At 28.4% G+C, this 23,824-nt stretch overlaps 3 protein-coding genes and 1 long non-coding RNA gene across 10 annotated transcripts; 2 read left to right on the plus strand and 2 right to left on the minus strand.

Annotated features, from left to right (window-relative positions):
* Positions 1–2,836: 2,836 nt before the first annotated feature.
* Positions 2,837–10,269, plus strand: LOC136998915 (uncharacterized). 5 transcript variants are annotated; one of them, XR_010889433.1, is made up of 5 exons: positions 6,384–7,796; positions 8,068–8,201; positions 8,398–8,475; positions 8,591–9,109; positions 9,400–10,269. It is a non-coding gene; the product is annotated as an uncharacterized lncRNA (long non-coding RNA). The 5 variants fall into 5 exon arrangements; XR_010889430.1 differs by having other exon boundaries at positions 2,837–6,482; positions 6,979–7,796; positions 8,068–9,109; XR_010889432.1 differs by having other exon boundaries at positions 6,337–7,796; positions 8,068–8,475.
* On the minus strand, positions 10,187–16,930 carry LOC136998913 (uncharacterized). Of its 2 annotated transcripts, none has more exons than XM_067352294.1 (5): positions 16,569–16,930; positions 15,910–16,155; positions 15,699–15,834; positions 15,396–15,520; positions 10,187–10,774 (listed from the first exon to the last, which is right to left on the minus strand). In XM_067352294.1, exons 1-5 carry the CDS (start codon positions 16,788–16,790, stop codon positions 10,385–10,387), a joined length of 1,119 nt encoding a protein of 372 aa, XP_067208395.1. In that variant the 5' UTR covers positions 16,791–16,930; the 3' UTR covers positions 10,187–10,384. The 2 variants fall into 2 exon arrangements, 1 of the variants encoding a protein (XP_067208395.1); XR_010889427.1 differs by lacking the exon at positions 10,187–10,774 and adding an exon at positions 14,594–15,010 and having other exon boundaries at positions 15,104–15,520.
* On the plus strand, positions 10,778–12,714 carry LOC136998911 (putative nuclease HARBI1). Of its 2 annotated transcripts, XM_067352292.1 has the most exons (5): positions 10,778–10,848; positions 11,034–11,250; positions 11,467–11,744; positions 11,834–12,407; positions 12,473–12,714. In XM_067352292.1, the coding sequence occupies exons 2-5, from the start codon at positions 11,147–11,149 to the stop codon at positions 12,480–12,482; spliced, it is 966 nt and encodes a 321-aa protein (XP_067208393.1). In that variant the 5' UTR covers positions 10,778–10,848; positions 11,034–11,146; the 3' UTR covers positions 12,483–12,714. The 2 variants fall into 2 exon arrangements, with proteins under 2 accessions (XP_067208393.1, XP_067208392.1); XM_067352291.1 differs by lacking the exon at positions 10,778–10,848 and having other exon boundaries at positions 10,851–11,250.
* Positions 12,793–14,999, minus strand: LOC136998912 (myb/SANT-like DNA-binding domain-containing protein 3). Its single transcript, XM_067352293.1, has 4 exons — positions 14,597–14,999; positions 14,371–14,522; positions 14,153–14,296; positions 12,793–14,077 (listed from the first exon to the last, which is right to left on the minus strand). The coding sequence occupies exons 1-4, from the start codon at positions 14,997–14,999 to the stop codon at positions 13,679–13,681; spliced, it is 1,098 nt and encodes a 365-aa protein (XP_067208394.1). The 3' UTR covers positions 12,793–13,678.
* Positions 16,931–23,824: the final 6,894 nt, after the last annotated feature.

Below are 23,824 nucleotides of genomic sequence, written 5' to 3' on the forward strand. Positions count from 1 at the left end.
GGCGATTTATTCGTGGACTGGCAAATTGTAAGAAATATTGTCAGAAATGATCTAACGTCAGCTAACAATTTTTAATAAATATTGTCAGAGGCGATCTAACGTCAGCTGACCGTTTAGAAAAAAGAGAGCCAAAGACGATTTATTCGTGAACTGGCAGATTTTAAGAAATATTGTCATAGGCGATCTAACGTCAGCTGACAGATTTGAAGAAATACGTATTTATTTTAGTTAGCAATTTACTGCACGTGTGGTCTGTTTATATTTTATTCAGATAATTTATAAGGTCATTTAACCTTTTTTCTCGCAATTAAAATTCTAGCGTATGGCTGAATGATGTACATACGAGACAAAATAGACTTATACAAGGTGTCTAATAGATATAAGTTAGATATGATAAAATATTTTATTTGAAAAATGTATGTATAATACTATATATCTAATTGGAAAAATATGTTATATGCTTTTCCTAAATTTATTCTTATGTAATTAATACAAAATAAATAAATAAGTTAATTAATTATTGAATACATACATATACATATTGAATATAGTTATCTTTATTTTGTATTTTATATAACTGAAATTATATATACTTCCATTATTTCAGTCATTATCATATAAAATACAAAATAAAGATAACTATTTATTGAATATATGTGTATACGTATATATTAATTAATTGATTAATTAGTTATTTAGTATTTACTACATAAGGATAAAAATAAGAAAAGTATATGACATTTTTCTTCAGTGATATATATAGTATTATATGTATATTTTTCATTTATTATTTTGTCATATTTAGTTTGTATTTATTTGACACCTTGTATACGCTTATGTTTTCTCGGACATTATATTGCAGCCTTGCAACGAAATTTCAGTCGAGGAAACAAGCGCAAGCATCGTTTGTTTATAAACTTCCGATGACACACGTACACAGATCACACGTCAGTGTAGTGAGTCACCACTACAAACAAATGCGTACACACGGACCTACGCGGCATAGGTCCGTAGGCTGCGCCGATAATGTCATTTTATTTTTAGTACCATCGAAATGATGGCGCTTTCGCGTCGGAGTTCGCCCGTCACTTCAGCATCCTCTTAAATGTTCTGATAATAAAGAATTTTAATATATAATATGTATGTTCTTGTAAAATTTTCCAACAGTGTGCATTATGTGTGTTCCTTGAATTATGTGTATAAAACCAAAACTCGCGGTAGAAAAGTAAAGTATAGCGATAGATTTAGATATTTCGCAAGTATCATGGCAAAATATGTTAAAAAAACAAATTTTGTATACTAAAATATTTTTCTTTTATATTATGCCATATATAAATGGTTTTGTTATATTCATAAATATAATGTGCATAATAAATATAATGATTCTCTTTAATTCAAATTATATTTTAAAATAACTCCTTATAACATATACACATTTCAAGGTTAAACATCTAAAAACATGCAGATATCATATAAAACAATGATCGCAATTGTAACTTATTTTCATTTTAAATTTGTTTTATTTTTTAGATGATGAAAATCTGTTAGAAACAATACTTACAAATATTAATACAAATAAACCTTATGTAAAAATAAATTCTGCAAAGAAATATAAGACTGATATGAAAACTGAAAGCATTAAATTTGAAAAAAACTAATAATTCTAAGAGAGAATGTAATTCTAAGAATCATATCAATGTAGCTGTTTATTATGGTAAATGTGCATATAATATAAATATTTTTATATAAGTTTCAATTAATATAAACATAATACAAACAACAAAATAGTATAATAACATGTAATATTTCTAGGTAATACTAGTGCAAATGGTAAACTGTGGTAATATGAATGAAATTAACAATAAGGCTGCTATTTCTACTAAAAGTCATGATTATGGGAAAAATATTGATAAGTCTACATTATCAGATAAAAGAAATGATAAGAACATTGAAATTAATATCGAATTCTCAGAAATTGATTGTCAAAAGGAAATGATTATTTTTACTACCTCTACTAGTACGAACACACACACATATTTATTTACAACTTCTGAAGTGCGAAATTTAATAAATGTTGTAATAAAATGTAGTATATTTTTTCAGGAGATGCTAATGAAACAGGTAACTGTTTAATTCGAATAAATTTTTAGTTATTTATAATACTAAATATAATACTGAGTTGCACTTAATTTTTAAAAATATTTTTTACTATTTATTTGTTATTATTTATTTTATATTATAACCAGGGTCGGACTGGAACACCAGGGCCCATCGAGAAAATTTGTAAAAAGGGCCCCCACTCTAAAGCGCCGCAGCAAAAAATTTTTTTAGTTCAAGGTCAAACGTGTTTTAATGAAATTTGGAGATATTTTGTCTTTTAATTTATTTGTTGTTGTTTTTATTGTAAATTTTTTTGTATTGTAGTAAAGGTAGCATACGTAAAATAAATAACCATGTATAGTGCATGTATTTTATTTAATAATAAAATAATATTTCTTTGGCTTTTAGTAAATATTCTTTTATAAATTGTCAGTTGCCATAACCTTTCAGACGAATTATAAAAAAAAATGAAAGGAGAACACGAAAGACAGTGACGCACTACAGATAGTTGACTAACGCTAACTCGTGCTCAGCGCTATCTTGGTTAGAGAAGGAAAGCACGTCGTTATTCAACTGTCGCAGTCTGATAATTTAGAATTTAGATTATTAATTTCTTGCATAAAAAATTTTTAAAAAAAATTTGGATTTGGGGGCCACTGGGGTCCCCAAAAACATGGGGCCCCCCGAGAAATTTCTCGGTATCTTTCCTGTCCAGTCCGCCTCTGATTATAACATTTATTATATTAATCTGATACAATAGAAATTGAACTCAATTATAGATTGAATGTTAATATTTTTATTGCTAGAAATTTCGATAAGATTTGGAGATTCAAAAGAGGTAGGAGTTGTAAGAACGAAAGTAGGAATTGTATGTTTAACATCAATAAAAATAAGTGTTTTCTAGGACAACAAGATTAAAGAATGGCCAAAAGAAGACATAACACTTTCAAGATAGAACTTGTAGGTCAAGGAACATTATTAGAGGCACAAATAACTAAGGCACTAGATATGTAGGTATTCTCATCCGCCATTTTGGTTCCTACTAGATGGAGAATTATAGCGTATATAGTATAGTATAGCGTACATGTGTAATGGCCGGTTTATGCTTCGGTCTTAATCTTAATCTTAAGAGTTGATAACGTAGAATGCCATAAGGGCGTTTATACTTCCCTAGTCTTAATCTTAGTTTTAATCTTAATCTTGGAAAGATCCCATCTTTTAACTTTAGTCCCTAATGTCCTAAGGCCGGGCCAATGAGGTAAGTCTGACGTCCGACGCAGCACGAAACCGCGCGAAATAATGGTTTTCGATCCGTGTATATTTAAAAAATTGTTCCTGATCGTATTCAATATTCAGCATATCTTTCATTAAAGAAAAGAAATGACCAGTTTCGTGTCTTTTTCGATTCAGTGGCCGAACAGCGTATCTCCGTTGTTTTCTTTTATTTTTTTTTTAATTTCTTAATAATACACATGCTGCATAGGCACTTGATAACAAAAGTGCCATTCCAAACATTAAAGTTTTTTGCCGCTGACAATTCATTTTAACATTCACTATAATTTGCAGCACCGGGATCTATTACAATTTGTGGTTAGGTTAGGTTAGGTTTTGTTACATTTGCACATGCGTAGTCCGAATTTCCAGGGAAGCATAAACGAGTCCTTAAGATTAAGTTAAGACTAAGACTAAGATTAAGATTAAGACCAAAGCATAAACCAGCCATAACACGTCAATTATTAAAAATGATTCAGGACTTTTTTCGACTCATTTTTTGGCAAGGAATAACGCTATGTACTTAGTGGGCAGTCTTTAAGTGTCACCCTGTATACGCTATAATTCTCCATCTAATAGGAACCAAAATGGCGGATGAGAATACCTACATATCTAGTGCCTTAAAATAACCATGTATGAGGTTTATAGTAGGTTTTAAATTTCGACTCGGGTAATGTTATGTTCTCAGAAACTGATTGTCAGAAGGAAATGACAGTTTTTATCTCCACTAAGAATATTATTATTTACGAAAACTTCTCAATTGCGAAATTTGGTAAATGTTTTGATCAAATTTAATTTATTAATTCAGGAAATATTAACGAGACCGATACTTGTGAGGGTGCAATGCAAATGAAAAGTCTGATAATTCTAAAAGACAATGTAATTCTATGAATCATATTGATATAGCTGTGTCTTATGATAAATATACATACAAATATTTTCATACAAGTTTCAATTATTATAAACATAAATAATAAATATAAATAGTATATAATAACTTGTAATATATATTTCTAGGTAATACTAGTGCCATGGTAAGCTGTGATAATATGACTGAAATTTACAATGAGACTACTAAACGTATGTTGTCCGAAACTAACTTTCTACTATATTACATTACAAAAATACAAAATTTTAAATAGTATAAGAAGTATACGTTAAAACTTTGTATATTTAAAACTTAGTCGATTTGAAATATTTTACAAGTGTTCTTTTTGAATTATTTTCTATACCACTACTATTTTGTGTTAACATAAATTGAGCACAAAACAAATGTATATTTTCTTGTTTCTCGTTTAACAAGTACGTAAAATAATAATTTTTAGTAACAGTTTATGAATATAATACAGACAGAATCATAAATGTTTTTGGAACTATCAGCTATTACAAGTAATGCGCATTGCTTCTACTACTCTTATAATATATGGTTTGTCATAAAATAGACTAATTGTGGAAATTTCAAGTGTTCTGGAATAACCTATTACCTATTACTAATGAATATGCAAAATCGACGGAAATTGGGTGTTTTATTATTTATTGTAATAAACATATAAAATATTTATATAAACAATAGTATTACAAACAATTTCTCATCAAAATAAAAAAATTTAGTTTTGTTTGTTTCAAAATAGGCCTTTTAAGGTTTAGTTTAACTGTCACTTCACTATATAAACTGTAATATAAATAAACTTGCTTTTATTTACATAAAGTTATTTAATCAACCTAATTCCTAAAATCTTAGTTTTTCTTACCCATATACATTATCAAGATTTAAAACGTTAATACATAGAGAAAAATTGTAACATTTATTAGAAACTTTGATTTTATGATAGAAATGCTTGTAGTATTTATGTTAGATTTTAAGGAAGAATAACAAAGTAGTTTTTATTTTTATTAACGTGTTCTATTATTTATCTTATCAAAGAAAGTTGAGATTACTACAAGCATTTCTGTCATAAATGTACCTCACATATACAGGGTGTCTGGCAATAATCGCCCCACCGGTCATATACAGGTAGAGGAGGTCAAATCGAGTAGAAAAGTCCTTTACCATTTTTTGATTTTTGTAATAAGTACTAAGTAATTAACGAAAAAAGATTGGTGAATCCGTGCAAGTAAAGCGCGCGCAGCGAGAAGGACATCCCACTGCTATGCAATCACTAGGCGCGCGATGAAGCGTTGGGAGGAGCGCTCTACAAATGACAATGGCAACATACGAGCGGCGCGTAACGCTAGATCCTTGTGTCCTAGTGATCGCGTAGCAGTGGGACGTCCTTCTCACCGCGCGCGCTTTACTCGCGCGGATTCGCCGATCTTTTTTCGTTAATTACTCAGTACTTATTATGAAAATTAAAAAATGGTAAAGGACTTTTCTACTCGATTTGACCTCCTCTACCTGTATATGACCGGTGGGGCGATTATTGCCAGACACCCTGTATAGGGAAGCAAATAAAAATAAGCTTCTTTAAAGACATTTTGTCGTGTGTAACTCGCACAAAACAACAATAAATTCCTCGTGTTTTGTTATTTTTTCCACATTATCGCCATATCTAACCGAAGAAGTTGAGTTATGTCTGCAAAAAGCACATTGTAATCATATAATTTTATTGTAAAATCTATAGGCATCCTAAAACCTGTCTCTCCATAGGATTTATGATGGCCATTAGACTTTATAATGGAATGAATTTTTATTGCGATATATTTTTTCGCTGACATAACCGAATTTCTTTGGTTAGATACGGTAGCAATGAGGAAAAAAATAACAAAACGCGAAAAATATATGCAAAAATATTTAATATTTAATAATATAATTAAATATTTTAATATTTATTGTTAAGAAATAAAAAAAAAGGTTACCTTTTATGAAAAATATCTCCAAAGCACGATGACGAAACGACTGACCACGGCGGAAGAGATAGGCGGCGCCTATTAAGCCCGTGTCACACTACGCATTGGATGCGATCGGATTATCATTGCGGATCGGAATTCAGCCAATCAAGGCGAAGCAGCATGTTGTTTGATGTGAAACAGGTGCTTAATAGGCGCCGCCTATCTCTTCCACCGTAGTCAGCCGTTTCTTCGTCGTGCTTTGGAGATATTTTTCATAAAAGGTAACTTTTTTTTCTTACTTCTTAATATAAATATTAAAATATTTAATTAGATTATTAAATATTAAATATTTTTGCACATATTTTTCGCGTTTTGTTATTTTTTCCTTATTGCTACCGTATTTAACCAAAGAAATTCGGTTATGTCAGCGAAAAAATATATCGCAATAAAAATTCATTCTATTATAAAGTCTAATGGCCATCATAAATCCTATGAGGAGACAGGTTTTAGGATGCCTATAGATTTTACAATAAAATTATATGATTGCAATGTGCTTTTTACAGACATAACTCAACCTCTTCGGTTAAATGCGACAACAATGGAAAAAATAACAAAACGCGAGGAATTTATTGTTGTTTTGTGGGAATTTCACACAGCAAAATTTTTTTGAAAAAGCTTATTTTTACTTATTGCTTTCCTATGAGTTACGGTTTAATTTTCCAAAGCTAGTTCTCCTTCAATGATACATAACTTTACATAATCTACTGTTGTATATAGGAATCAATTTGTGTGCAATAAGTGAAAGTGTACTCCATATTTTCAAGATTGATGAAAGTAAGGCAATGCCGCCTATCTACAAGGATGATAGAATAAAGTACATTCGAGGAAGCTGCAATTCTAATCATATTGAAAGGCAGGAAATAATATCTGCTTGATACAAGTCTTTCTTTCGGTGACCGCATTTTTATCTAGGTTTATTGACAGATACCTACAGTAAGTGTTGCATTAGTAATTTGTAAACTTCAATTTACATCATCATATTCTTATCTTTAAACTTTTTAATAATTATTATGTTGTGTTCAATATATAATAGTTATTTTGTAGTTAACTGTTTAATAAGGATATTTTACTTTTCAGCTGAAAATCAATTGTTGAACAAGATGACTGTCCAAGTCTGTTGGTTACATTAGATAACATAAAGAGTGTCCTAATATTTCTGCTAACTCAAATTAGAAACACATTGTACAAAGCAATCAAGTTGCACAATCCTAGCATCAATAGTTAAAAGCTATAATATTATGAATAAGCGCGCGCACACTTGTATTGTTTCTAGATATCGAGAAATTTTAAGTATATCTCTGCTTGCTTGTGGTTGCCTATAGTGCTCCTTATGTATTTTATCCGCATGACTCATAAACGTTGCAAGATCCGAAACTTCAGTATCATTCAGTATCATTCAGTATCATTCAGATTGAACTGAATACAATGGCCGCGTTCAGCAGAACTCAGTGCTACACTAGCACATCATGCTGCACTTCTAACAGTTGAAAAGTTCTGCCGAACGCTCTTAACAACGTTATAAGCGTAACGTGTTGGTAAGTGTAATTTTAATATACAATTATAATTGTTAAAAATAATTCCGTTAAATAGAAAAGATATTACACTTATTATTATCGCAAGTAGCATTATTTGTATTTATTATAGGTAAATATTTTAATATTTTAATCATACGAAATATTATTCTAACCTATACTATTTAGTAATGCAACACAAATCGCTGAATGAAAAATGTAGCTTTTTTCGAATATTCTGCTGAACGGCTACAAATTTGCAACTTGTTTACTAAGCATTTGTCATTTTTTCCAGCAAACTCAAAGTACGCTTCGAAGTAAGCATAACGTGTTTCACAATGGACAAAGAGGAAGAAAAATTATACATCTATAACAATATTTTGTATAATGTTATTACAACATGTGATGTGCACGATAAATTGAAAACTGGTATGTAAAATAACAACAATTTTTTTTAAGTATTTTATATAAAAACATAAAATTTTTTTAATTGGCGAAAGAAATTATTAGAGAAAAATGTGCTGTATGCTATATGTAAAAATTTATGCTTTATATATACATATATATACATATACATGAATTTAATGTACATATATTTAAAAATATATATATACTTGTATTCCAGATCCAAATTTTTTTAATACATATTTTATGGAAAATGCAGCAACGCATGAAGCAATCTGCATGAAAGAAGAAGAGAAAGGTACGTATTTGCATGAATTGACTTTTATTTTATGTAAAATATAATAATTAAATTTTTTATATATGTGTCTATATGTCTTTAAATATTTTCCAATTATATGAAATATTTGTTATAGAAAATAAACCTGAAAATTTTACATGGACAAGACAAAATACAAAACTGCTTTTACAAAAATATTTTGAAAGAAAAGATATGTTTCGTAACCCAAAATTAAAAAAGAAATTATTATGGATGGAGATTGTAAACGAATTTAAATTAAAAAATTATAATAATGTTTAATTAATAATGTTACTGAAGATATATTGGATCGCAAAATGCGAAATTTAAAGCAATCATATAGAAGTTTAAAAGATAATAACAAGAAAAGCAGTACAGGACGTGGAACGATTAGTTGGGAATGGTATGAAACTATGGAGGACATTTTTAGAGAAGATAAAACAATAAATATAGATGCAACGATTTCTTCTATGACATATCCTGAAAAGAAAAAAAATATTAAACAGCAGGCCACTTCTTCCATTTCATCAACCAAATGTGAAATAAAACATATAAATTCAACTTCAAGAAGCTCAACTTCAACAATTTCAGATTCTGAAATACTGGAGAACTTCACAGAAAATGATTCTTCTACTGAGTGAGTAAAAATTTTTTAAAAATTTAATTTTGTAATTTTTTAATTAAGAAAAAGTATATAGTGTATAGTATAAGTATATAGTATAAATATGTATATAAATCTTTTCACAAACCGTTTTGTCTTGGAAATATATATATAGATAATATTCATCTTATACGCGCGCGCGCGTGTGTGTGTGTGTGTGTGTGTGTGTGTGTGTGTGTGTGTGTGCGCGCGCACAATTAAAATTTAAGTATACAAATATAATAAATTAAACAGATTGTAATCCGTAATATTTATTTATCTTGCAGTCCACTTTCAAATGCAAGTTTTTCGACTGATATTCAACTTCCAAAGGATATTAAAAAAAAAAAAGCTGCAAAAGCAAAAAACCTATATTACATGCGAAAAAAAGAATTTGAGTCAAATGAAAAAAGAGAGGAGACACTAAGTGGTATAAAACAAGCATTAGAGGATCTTCATGGCCTTCAAAAAGAAAGAAACAAAATGTTTGAAAAAATGCTTCTAACTTTAACAGAAAAAAAATAATTTTTTGTAATAAAAGATTTTTTTTACTACAATTAGATAACATACAATAAGTGATTAATAATAAATAATAATTTTCTTTTGTTTTTGTTGTATGAAAAAATATTTGTTTTTTATATATTTTCTTATATAGTTATAATAGTTATAATAGTTATATCAACATGTGTTCATTTGAAGCATTTTTTAAATTAATATTTTATGTTCAAGAACAATAAGTATTAGACAAACAGTTTAAAAATACGTATGTCTGTGATTCAAATTTTTTTGCTGTGATTAAAAGCAATTTCTTACTGTAAAAGCAGTAAGTGTTTTATAATTATAATTTTATGTTGTGTGTTATAATAAGGTTATAGTTATTATAAATTTGTTAGTAGTATGGTTCTTATAAGTTTAACAATATTTTTTTTTTTTTAAATGCTTCTCAGATGAGAGTAGTGCTGCTATTGAAACAGCGTGCCCTCAGTTCTGCCTTCAAACTACAGTATATGGTTTCTTGAACTAAGAATTTAAAAATAAGATTGTTATAGATTAAAAATAAGTTTAAAAACAAGATTAAGTTATGTAAGCAATAATGTTTATTTTTGCAAGCAAAACAAATGTATGAAAATATAATAAAACTAAATTATTAAAGCCAATGATGTTTCAAATTATAAAAAGTTTATTTTTCTTATAAATTTATAAGCTTAAGCTTCATAAAGAAATAATATATGTATTTTTTATATTAAGAATATAATAAAATTATTTAAGCAATTATAATTGTTGGACAATCTGTCTGCGCTTTTCAGCAGCTTCAAAATTTTCTTCATCTATCATATTATCATCTACAAGTCCTTCCATATCTGCATCGATCATATAATTTTCTTCTTCTATAAATAATCTATCACCATTAATAATAAAATTATGTAACACACAAGCTGCCGCGATCATATTATTACCTAATTCAAAGTCGGAAATATCTAAATATTTTAATCTTCTAAATTTTACTTTTAACAATCCAAAAGCTGTTTCAATAATAGATCTTATTGAGCTTAGTTTTGTATTGTATGAAATCTGAGAACGTGTTAAGTGTCCATTATCTTTGAACGGTGTCATTAGATTGCATAGCAGAGGATAAGCTGTATCTCCAATTAAGGGCCGGTTGTTCCAATTTCTTGGTAAATTTACCTATCAATTATCTATTAGGTAAATATCAGAAAGTGTTGTTCCATTTGTTGGTAAGATTTACCTACGGGTTAAATTGTTATTACCAAAAGGTAATTTTACTCGGTACTCAAACCACCGAGTAAAGTCTCTGTTAGTAGGTAGAGTGATGATTTTAGGTTATGTTTTACGTATTGCTTTATGATTACATATTGGGAATATTACGTCCTGTGTGTTTCACTTACGAAAATGGCTTTAGATATATATGCGGAACTTTTTGAATATGAGGAGGATTTTTGCGAGGAAAATTATGAGATTTTGATCCGCATCCGCAAACCATATACTGTTCGGCCACGACCAGATCTTTTAAATATGTATGATAAAAATGAATTCATTGCACGCTTTAGATTGTGTAAAGAAACAGTTCTCAGAATAGTTGATCTTATTCGTGATAGAATACAAACAAGAACAATGAGGTAAATGCAATAAAAATAAAATAAAGTAGAATATTTATTATTATTTATATTTATGTATTTTTATTTATTTTTATTTATTTTATTTATTTTATTATTATTATTTATAATTATTATTATTTATTATTTATTTATTATTATTTTATTATCATATGTATAATTGATGCAATATTAATAATACAATTATAATGAAAAACTTTTATTGTTTTGGTTTTTTAGGAATAATGCTATAACACCATTGCATCAGTTATTATTGACCTTGCGTTTCTATGCAACTGGAACTTTTCAGATTAGTATAGCTGATTTTGCAGGAATTCATAAATCTACTGCGTGTAGAATTATAAAAAAAGTAACAATAGCTCTGGCTTCTGAATGTCATCGTTACATACGTTTTCCAGAAAACACAGAAAGAATACGTCAACAGTTTTATAATATTGCTAAATTTCCACGTGTCATTGGTGCAATAGATTGCACTCATGTTAAAATTCAGTCACCAGGTACATTAAGTAAATCATGGAATTTAGATGTTTAAATTTATATTTTATTGTTAAATAAATTATTAAACATATTTTCATAATTTGTTCAGGCGGAGAAGAAGCAGAAGTTTTCCGAAATAGAAAAGGTTTCTTTAGCATTAATGTGCAAGCCGTATGTAACAGTGAACTACAATTTCAAGACATTGTGTCACGATGGCCTGGTTCAACTCATGATGCTACAATTTTTAATGCTAGTCGTTTACATGCCAGATTTGTTGAGGGTGAAATACAAGATGGAATCTTACTAGGAGATAATGGATATCCTTGCACTAAATTTTTAATGACTCCTTTATTGCAAACACATAATCGTGCTGAAGAATTGTATAATGAGTCACAAATACGCACTCGAAATGTTATTGAACGTGCCTTTGGTGTATGGAAACGTAGATTTCCTATATTAGCAATAGGCATGAGATTGTCCATAGTCACTATTCAAGCTATTATAATTGCAACAGCAGTATTGCATAACATTGCTCGTCAAATGCACGATCCCGATCCACCAGTTAATTTAGATATAGAACAATTAATTGAAACATTAGAAAATGATGAAAATGAAATAGCGGCATTAAATAATGTTCGAGGTGATACTGCAAGACGAGTATTAATTGACACATATTTCAGAAGGTTTGTAATGTTGTTTAAATTTTATTTAAAGAAAAATATTTTTATTATATTTTACTTTTTTTCAGATTACAATAAATCCAACACTTATCTTGATCTTGTCATACACTGTCAGTTTTTTTCATTCGATAATATGTTGATATATATATCAATATAAAATTAATAAAAAATAACGTATAACATTTATTAAACTTTTATGATATTTATATTATTTGTACTGTATTGTTTATACATATATAAGATACATATATATATTTTTTTAATATATGTAATTTATAATACATAAATAAATTAAAAACATAAAAAAATATTTGAAATGTGTTCGCATAAAATAATTAACCTTTTTATTAAACATTTATCGCAGAAACTGCTCTGATTTTGTATAACAATATAATCTTTTTTTATAAACTTAACTCTCTTTTTTATGAACTTAACTTTCTAACTTTTTAATAAACTTTTTGGATTATGCGTCAGTCTTTGAAAAAAGTAATATATTTTATAACACTTATTGTTAGTGTAAGTATAACTATAAAATCTTAACTAAAATCTTTTCAGTTAGATAAGCTATAAATTACAAGACTGCTATTTATAGCAAATGTCAAAATGCAAAATCTCTTTGGCAACAACTTATAAGTGATTATATAAAAATATAATCTTTTTTTATGAACTTAACTCTTTTTTTTTATAAACTTAACTTTTTTTTAATGAGCGTTTTAGATTATGCGTCAGTGTCTTTGAAGAGTATAATATATATTTTATAAAAATAATATTTTATAAGAGTATAACTATAAAATCTTAATTATAAAATATCTTAATTATAAAATCTTTTTAGTTAGATAATCTATAAATTACAAGGTTGCTATTTATAGCATTTACTTATAGCATTTAATTATTAATTGCATTTACCTCATTGTTCTTCTTTGTATTCTATCACAAATAAAATCAATTATTTTGAGAACTCTTTCTTTATACAACCTAAAGTGTGCAATGAATTCATTTCCATCAAACATATTTAAAAGATCTGGTCATAACCGAACCGAATATGATTTGCGAATGCGGATCAAAATCTCATAATCTTCCAAATAAAAATCCTCATATTTAAAAAGTTCCGCATATATATCCAAAGCCATTTCCGCAAGTGAAACAAACAGAACGTAATATTTCCACTAATTATAAAGGGTAATCATAAAGCAATATGTAAAACAATCTAAAATCATCACTCTATCTACTAACAGAGACCTTACTGTATATATATAATATAATATATATGCTATTTATAGCAGCCTTGTAAGTTGTTGTTTTTTAATCTCCACTTCTAGTTCTTTAAGTTGTATCTCTAATTTTACAAATTTTAATTTTTCTTTACTTATTTCCAATTCTATTTGTAAAATCTCTTCTTGCGTATTGTTATTTCTTTCTTTAATTTGTATATCTGTCTCTAAAGCTGTTTTTTGCAATTGCACTAATTCTTCTTTTGCGTTTGCTAAATTGATAATATCAGTTTTTATAATTGATTTTGATGCATTCCCATTTTCAGTCTTAAGTTCCTTGCTAACTTTTTTTCTCAGAATATCAACGCCGGTTTTGGCTGATTTTGTACACTTTTCTGTTGAATTGGAGGTTGTTCTCGAAACGTATTTTTTCACATTTTTTAAATCAAGTACGCTTTTTATCTGTAAATTTATAAAACATTTAAAATATAATTAAAAATATAAACATTATTGTAAAGTTAATAGATGTGATCTTACATTATTATCATCAATATCGTATGTTTTTATTTTTTTTACATGTGCGCTTGAATGTGTATTAAAAACGTCTTCTAAAGGTAATCGCTTTTTATTTGTATATTTTGTATCATCTTCTACATCACTGAAATAGGCTGCGTTTTCTGTCTATAAGTGTACAAATAAATTAGTTATTAAAATAAAAATATAATTAGATATATTCAAAAAAGTCCATATCTTACTTTATCTTCATCATTAACTTCATCTACATTAAGTGTTTCATATATCCATTCAAATTGATCATCAGTATCTTGAGTTTGAGATTCATCATTTATATTGTCTTTTATAACAACTGTTTCTGCTAAAGAGGTTTTGCGTTTTGACATTTGTTTATCTGAAACATATATACATATGAACATTATAAAATAATAACAAAGTATAAATTGTATACATATATAAAATTAATACCTGCTAATATTCTATCAGAATCAAAAACGGAAGGCAATCCTTGAATAGTGGACGGTAAAAAAGATAAAAGAATTTCTTCAGCAAAAGTAAGTGGTTGTATATTTGCAGGTCCACCGCCAGTTTTAAATGTTTCCATTTTATTTCTTGATAATTTTTTCTTTAAGTTCTTTTTCATATCTTCGTATTTTGTTTTTACGCTTTTTTTCTTTCGATAAGTTTCTCCACAGCAAGAATTTAATTCATCTGTGATTTTAGACCAACATTCATCTTTGTCTCGCCATGTAGTACTATCAGTTTTTTTGCATTCGATGATATGTTGATATTTTTTTACAAGTTCTATTAAAGTAATAATCTCACTAGCTGTAAAATTAACGCTTCTACCTTCTTTAACAGATTCTTCCATTTTTAATATAACTGTAAAAATAACTTATTTTTATATATATTACATTACTGTAATATTTTAGATAACACTAAATATACATATATGTGAATAAATATCCAACTTACACTTTTTTGCATATTTATCAGATATACCACAATTCGATAGATAGATTAAAATGATTAACACAACCTCACTTTTTAATGATATGAAGTTAGCAATATACAAACCGGAAGCGCATTTTCATACTTACCGACGAGGTAACTACCTAATAGATATTTTATCATGGAACAACATGTTGAATTAAACCTGGCGGTAAACTAATAGGTAAATTTTATCTACAGGGTAGCCACCTTTCAGGTCAGTATGATTTTACCTAGAAGTTAGAACAACCGGCCCTAAATGTAAATTATTTTCAATTAAAGGTGCTTCTGCATTTGTCATATATTGAAACAATGGACTGTTTCTGAAAACTCTAGCGTCGTGCATACGTCCTGGCATTCCAATAAAGATATCTATAAATAATCCTTTATGATCACAAACCCCTGTAAACAGTTTTTATTTTTTATTATTAAATTAAATATATTTTACTAAATTATTATCATATAACAGTAAAATTTAATATAAATAAATAATTATTATGTAAGATTCTAGTAATTACATATTTTATTTTGAGATTACAAAATATATTGAAATTGTATAATTTAAACGTATAATCTTTACCCTGCAATATAATAGAGTGAAATCCCTTTCTATTATAATAATCAGTAGCATTTCCTATGGGTTGCTTACATGGAATATGACATCCATCTATAGCCCCAATTACACCTGGAAACCCTCGTGATCTATTTTGAAATATCTAAAATTATAAGTGATAATAAAGAATTATTTCATATATTAATAGAAAAAAGTGCATTTTAATTGAACAACATACATTACTAGATAACTGACACTGAATTGCATTTGGCCATTTTATGTATTCAGGCATTAACATTACCAATGCATTAATAACATTCTTAAATATTTTATGACCAGTACTTTTTCCTAAATCAAATCTATCGCCTGCAGCTAAGAAACTTTCTGGTTTAGCCAAAATCCAGATTGTAAACATCAATTTTTTTTCCATGCTTACATTAACATTTTCCTCGTTAATAAAAGGAGCAACTACATTAAGCAATTCCTATAATAAAAAATATGTAATTTTTCAAATAAAAGATATAAATATATATATATGTGTGTGTGTGTGTGTGTGTGTGTATATATACATATTATATTTATATACTTTATTATTATAAATTTTTTCTACAATATAGTAATATAAAAAATAGTCAACTTTAAAAGTTATTTTCTTTAGTTTATTTTTGTGTGCTACAAATATTATACATACTCACATACAGCATATATATATATATAATATATAAATACTGTGTGTGTAAATATAATCATTTATAGACAAATAAACTAAGATAATAATTTTGATGGTAAAAATGGATTATTTTTTATATTTTAGAAAAAATTTATAATATATATATATATGCACATATATAGTATATATTTTTATATGAATGTATATCTGTCTATATCTATAAATACCTGAAACGTGCGTCGTGACATTCTAAAATGTTCAATAAAATGTATATCTGTATACCGAGGAATTGTTATTTCGAAATAATTTTTATTTCGTACTCTTTCATTTCGCCTTCTGATTCTTAAATCTGCCAATTCGTGGTCCAATTCTTCTATTATAATATTCATAATAAAATGTAATATATCTAGGTCATCATCCATCAACATAATTAACATTGCATATTCCATAATGTAACCACACACGTATACTTCGTATTGAGTTATAACCTATAATAATAAAGCGTTTAGCGCTGATTTCTGCTGAACGACCATCTTTAGTATGTTGGAAAAAATGGCGATTGTTTAGGAACATGTTGGAAAATCATAAATCGCTAGCGAGCGTTCAGCAGAAAATCTTGCAACAGTTGCAAAGCTGCTTGTTCTGCTGAACGCGGCCAATGACTGCGTTCAGCGGAACAAACCGCTTAGTAGCAATCGAACGTGATTGGCTCTTACTTTTAGAACCAACAAATCACCAGTCGAGATTCAACGGAAAATCTACAACTGTTAAGTCTGCTGAACGCGGTCAATGTGTCGCTATGTTTTCTTAATGTTGTACCACGCAAAGTAGTTAATTCACTTGCGTTACATGGAAATTTCCGCAAATTTCCGCATTAAAACACATGCTCTCAGATATCGATATCTTTTTTTATCGAAACCAGGTAATCCAAAAATAAAAAAAATTTTTTTTTTGTACATTTGCTTCTGTACAAAATTTCAAAATTAATGAAATACGGTCAATTCACATTTCGTTTGACAATAAAACGGGTACTGTTCGTCCCAACTTTCCTCTAATACAAAATTGCACGTATTTTTTGGCAATTTTTCTATCTTCGACTGATAAGGATTTATAAATATCACCGAACATATTTTTATTAACTTTAACATAATGTTTAAAATCTTCTATTTCTACTCGTTCCATTTCTCCTGCTCGACGTCTATTAAAGACATGTATTGAAGTTAATATGACCTCAGTTAAGGCAAGCCATTTTTCATATGTAAAAGATTCTTTTAATGCTACATATACTGCAGTTCTTTGCTTCGCCAAATGTATGGTAACTTTTTAATATCATTCAATAGATAGATTTATCTTTTTATGCCTTTTATGAGCAAAGATAGAAGATGCGTCTCTTTTAACGTTTTATTGACACTTGTTTTAATATTCCAATATTAATATAAGGAAACACATAGCAACACATTGTGTATTCACAACAAGCAGTTTGATAAAATTTTTGACTAATTTTTTCTTATTTTCATTTTTCTTTTTGATGTATTGCGAAATTAGAATATTTTCTACGTATTTAAGAAAAGTTGACAAAGTAGCTGCTGGAGTTCTATATAGTTGCGTGCCGTTATCATATCCTGCAATTATATTTATTGCAGAGATACAATCATCATATAATCGAGGATGGCATAATAACTGATGTATATGTAATGTATAATTTAGAATTTTCAATCGTTATATCGACTATATTGCGACTGTATTTCTGCAATAAATATAATTGCAGCATATGCTGCATTAAAATAGTTTTTTTCAGTAAATTTGTATTTCTGTACTTCTGATTCGTTATGGTAAACTATTATTACCAAAAGACGTGCGAATTAGGATTTTTTTACAAATTAGAGTTTAATTTTTATTAGCTTCAATGTACATGATCTTATCGTTACATATTGTTGTGTCAACAATATTTGTATTTGAAATGTCCAAACTTAAAATCGAATATGCAATTCTGTTCATAGTTTGTAAATCTTGTGTGTACATGTAATATCTTGTATAGATTCATTATGTGTAAAGAAGAACTTTGCTTTGAAGATACATAGAAGATATTGCGAGTCCTATATTTGCATATCTCAATATATACATGTATTTGTATAAAATAAAATATAACAATAAAACATGAGAAATATATATCGTGGAAATAAAATTTATTTCTTTAATTTCAATAAATGTGTTGCACCCATAGAACTTATAGTAAATGGAAGAGGAATACGGGGTGACGAGCTGTGAGCAAGATCTAAAGGACAGAAGTATCTTTTTGTCCTACTCAATGACTATTCTTCTCTATGCGCATGACCAAGTTCCACCAATCAAAATTTCAGATTTTAGAACAACACATGATCGTAATATTTTCATCAATTTTCACAGTTTTTTGTGATTTGTTGTTTTCTGTGTACGAGATCGTTAATTTTAAATGTAAAATGGTTCGATATTGTGTTTTATGTGGTAATCGTGACAAAACAGTATCTTATCACAAGTAAGTAAATGTATTTCACAGCTTCTAATATTAATAATAACAGCTTCTAATAAATACATGTGTTTTATGCTTGCATGATATTTTAGGTTAAATAAAATTACATTCCAATTTTTGCAGATTTCCAAATGATGTGCAAATAAGACCAGAATGGCTAAAATTTTGTAATTTTGATGAAGTTGTTCTCAAAACTTCCACTTTTTTATGCTCAAATCACTTCACAGAAAAAGATTATCTTCTCACAACAAAAAATAAAGTTTTAAAAAATGGAAGCATACCATCTATTTACCATATCAAAAGTAGAAAAAGGTATGTATATGAAAAGACAAACTGTATTATGTAAAACAAATTATTTGATTTAGTTATATATATAAAACATAATTTTTTAGGAGCCATAATGAGATAAAGATTGCAAACATGAGGAAATTGATATAAAACGGAACAAAATGGTAAATATCTGTAAAGAGGAAGCATGTACTTCAATTCAACATATAGCTGATGAAAATTTGAATGAACTAATTCCAGATGAAGAAGAAATTCATCACAGTGAGTTTTTTAAATGTGTCATGATTTATGAAGTATCACTTTAACATTTCATATTCACAAGTAAAATCTTAAATCTGCATTGGACTATGCATCTTGTTGCAGCAATTCGCAAGTGATTTAGTAAATTACTAAAAATGAACCATACAACACATAGTGTATACTAGTAATTTATTAGATCGCTTGTGAATTGCTGCAACAAGTTGCATAATCTGATGCAAGCTTTAATTATTCATTACATGAGAAAATAGTTTCACTAATCATTATTATTTATCAGGTACCATTGATGTAGTTTCATTGATAAATGTAACTCCTCCAAACTCTCCACGTTATAATGAACCACGTTATATTGGTGATATTAAGACACCACATTTAGCTACACCACGAAGAGCTAAGAGAGCTTTTAATTTAGCAAAGCTGGTAGTAAAGAAACAAAGAAGACAAATTTTAACATTACAACAAACTACTGGTAGATTGAAAAAGCGTCTTAAAACTATAAAAGACTTAATAGATCACCTCAAGAAGAAGAATTTCATATCAGATAATGCTGTCGATTGCTTAATGGTACATTTTGGACAGTATTCATAATCCGTTCTTATATTTAAGATTGTTTTAAATATGATCTTAAAATGCTATGAATCGAGTAAAAAGTCATATTAGTATCTTAAGACAGTATTTAAGATAATCTAAGAATAAAAATGGACTATGAATACAACCTTTGAAAAAATTGTATATAGTAATAAGATTAATTTTCAGTGCACAAGCGTAATAAAATAATGTAATCACGTATACACGTTGATTTTTTTCAGACACAATTACCTGACCCAATGCGAGAAATCTTTAAACGCAAGCAAACTAAGAAAAAAAAATATTCACCTGAATTAAGAGCATTTGCTCTTACGTTAAACTTTTATTCTTCAAAAGCTTACAATTACGTACGAAAGAGTTTCTGTAATCTTTTACCTAAACCCTCTACAATTCGAAAATGGTATTCAGTATTGAATGGACGCCCTGGATTTACTGCAGAAGCATTTGAAGCTCTAAAGTGTCAAGTTGAAAAAAGTGATAATCCGATTATTTGTAATATCGTAATAGACGAAATAGCGATTCGACAACAAGTAACTTATGACGGACAAAGATACTATGGACTTATTGATTTCGGAGTTGATCATAATGACGCTTTTCATGTAGATCATTCACTTAAAGCAACAAATGCCCTAGTTTTCATGCTTGTCGCGATCAACGGCCACTGGAAAATTCCTGTAGGATATTTCTTACTGAACTCGTTAAATGGAGCTGAGAGAGCCAGTTTATTAGAAAAATGCCTGGAGTTGATAGAAATGACAGGAGTAGAAGTGCATTCCGTAACTTTTGATGGAGCTAGCGTTAACATAAATATGTGCAAATATTTAGGTGCAAATTTTGAATTAGGAACTGCTTTTAAGCCATATTTTATCAATCCTGTAACGAAAAAAAAATCTTTTGTTTTTTTGATCCATGTCATATGTTAAAATTAGTTCGAAATACTTTGGGTGATCAAAAAATTATGAAAAGTAAAAATGCAGATATCCATTGGCAGGATATTGTGCTCCTGCAAAAGCTGGAGGAAGAAGAAGGGTTGCGTGCTGGTACAAAATTAACAAAAAAACACATTTTCTATCAAAACAATAGAATGAATGTTAAGATAGCTGCTCAAACACTGAGTGAAAGTGTTTGTTCTGCCCTCAAATATGTGCACACAAGTAATTATAAGCAATTCCATTCTCCAGAAAAAACGGCTGAATTTTGCTCGGTGTTTAATAACGCTTTTGATATCTTGAACGTGCGTAGTCAGTTTTCAAGAGGAACAAGTTATAAAGTACCTTTAACGAATAAAAACTATGACGAGTTAAAAGCTCATGTTGATAAAATTATAGAATATATAAGCGATTTAAAAAATGTACAAAATCAATCTATTCTAAGAAGTAGTAGAAAAACTGGCTTTCTAGGATTTATTATCTGTTTAAAAAATATATTTCAATTGTGGAATGTTTTAAAACAATTAAAATTAAATTATTTATTAACATTTAAACTTAATCAAGATCATTTGGAAACATTTTTTAGCGCTCTGAGAAGTCGGGGAGGGTTCAATAACAATCCTAACGCTCAACAGTTTGAAGCAGCATACAAAAGGTTGATGGTCAGGCATGAAATTAATGCGTCGGAAAAAGGAAATTGCCTAATTAACGATATTCATATATTGTACGCACCTTCAACAACAAAAAAATACTCTGAACCAATATACACCGAATCATATGATTCTGAAACAATTTTTGCTATCGACATGTTTGACCATGATTATTTAGCTTCGTTATGGTCTCTTAGTTCGTACGTAGAAGATGTTGTAAAATATATCAGTGGATTCGTAGTAAAAAAAATGACCCGTGATAAAAAAATATGTGAGACATGTGCCTCTTTTTTAACATCTACGAATAATACCTCAAATTTAATTACATTTAAAAATAGAGGAAAATTGACGATTCCCTCGGAAGATGTAATAAAAATTACAAGCGCATGCGAAAAAATTATAAGACAGAATAACCATATTATTTTTATTAAAAAAAATATTAAAGATTTTTTAGCGTTAAAAGTCTTTAATGCTGTGATTGATTATAGTTTTACGCACGATGCTATGTTTGAACATATAAGAAATCAAGATATTTTTGATAATCATAAGATACAGTTGATAAAATGTATCATTGAAATATATGTTAAAATACGTCTATATCACGAAGCAAAATTCTCAAGTGATGCTGAAAAAAAACAATACATACGCCACAAGTATTCGAAAATGATACATTTTTATCATCAATAAATTATCTATTATAAGTACTTTTTTATAAGTTTCTTGATAATTCCATTATATATATACATATATCATATATTTCTTTTAACATTATATCTCATATTGTATTTATTTTTATGTATTCTTTGTGTCGTTATCTATTCTTGTTCTTATATCTTATTAAATGGTTTTTCCTTTTTAATATGATAGTTTGCAATTATTTCATATTTTTTAAAGCAGAGGTTACAGAGAACTCGACAATTAAAATACCGCGTCTCGCTTGGCACATGCGCAGAGAGAAGAAAAGTCACTGAGCAGGACAGAAATACATCTTCTGTCTCTTAGATGTTGCTCACACTTTCCACCCATTGTTTAGATACGCTATTCCTCTTCCATTTACTATAAGTTCTATGGTTGCACCACGGACTAAGGAATAGAGGGACGGTGCACAAGCTGTACCGGGGGAGCACGTTTGCGGCGGGGGGGGCCGCCATATTTGTTTAGTAATCACCACACATAGAACTCACTATTTGCGTATATGTGAGAAATGAAAGTCAGATCCTGCGCACAATAAACAAAATAGGAAATAGAAATAGAAATAATTATTAAATATTAGAAATAAAAAATTGGAATTATTTATTTTAAAAATAAAAAGAATAGAAAAAATTAATGCATAAATTAAGAAATAAGAATTGGAACTAATTAATATATTTTATTCTCTTGTTAGATGTAAAATAATTTCTCTTTTTAATATTAAATGTTTATTGCTATTTCTAATATTTTGTCTACTGTATGCAGAGCCTCAGAGTAATAAAAGTTAAAGTATTTTATAAAATTTATAATACAACAATAATAAAATCGCCTAATCTCTTTATGCTTGTCACTCGTTATGTCTAGTGGCACCACTACACGAGTGTAACCATGTCACAGACACAGAATCTCTGTGTGAGAATCGCTACATCAATATGGCGGAAAGCAGTCCCCCCCGCACGTTTGAGTTACCATCCCCTCTCGCCTAAACTAGGACTTTAGACTCAGTCCCTCTATTCCTTAATCCGTGTATTGCACCAACAGAAAAAAACAAAGTATAGACATAGTATACATAATAGATATTAGATTTACTAAACATTGTTTCTTTAATACCATGGGATGAGGTTAACGTTATAATAATTATGATGCATATGTCATAGAAAAAATACTATTTTCTTCTTAAATAAAAATACATTTTATTATACATCCGATCGCGGTAAACTGCATAGGTTAATTAGTCATCTAACCAAAGAAAAATAACGTAATAGAAAAAAATTAAAATAGAACTTATTTCCCTTGTCACACACAATATGTTAGTCAGTATACTTATTGTAAATTAGTTATTTATGTTTTATTTTTTTTAGAAAGTGGTTATTTATAACAGTCTAACCGTGTTTAGAATTCATTACTTAAGGCCTCGTTAAAAAGCTCACAGTAAAATTGTCTGTTAGAATTATTAAAAGTGCACTTGTAAATTAAATATTGCAATATGTATATATATTATTTCACTTTCCCCCTTCATTTTTTTTTCAAATGTATTTCTTTTTAAGGCTCCTGAGTACTGGCCGCGGTTA

The sequence above is a fragment of the Linepithema humile genome, chromosome 3 (genome assembly GCF_040581485.1).
Source record: "Linepithema humile isolate Giens D197 chromosome 3, Lhum_UNIL_v1.0, whole genome shotgun sequence".
In the NCBI taxonomy this organism is placed as follows: Eukaryota; Metazoa; Arthropoda; class Insecta; order Hymenoptera; family Formicidae; genus Linepithema; species Linepithema humile.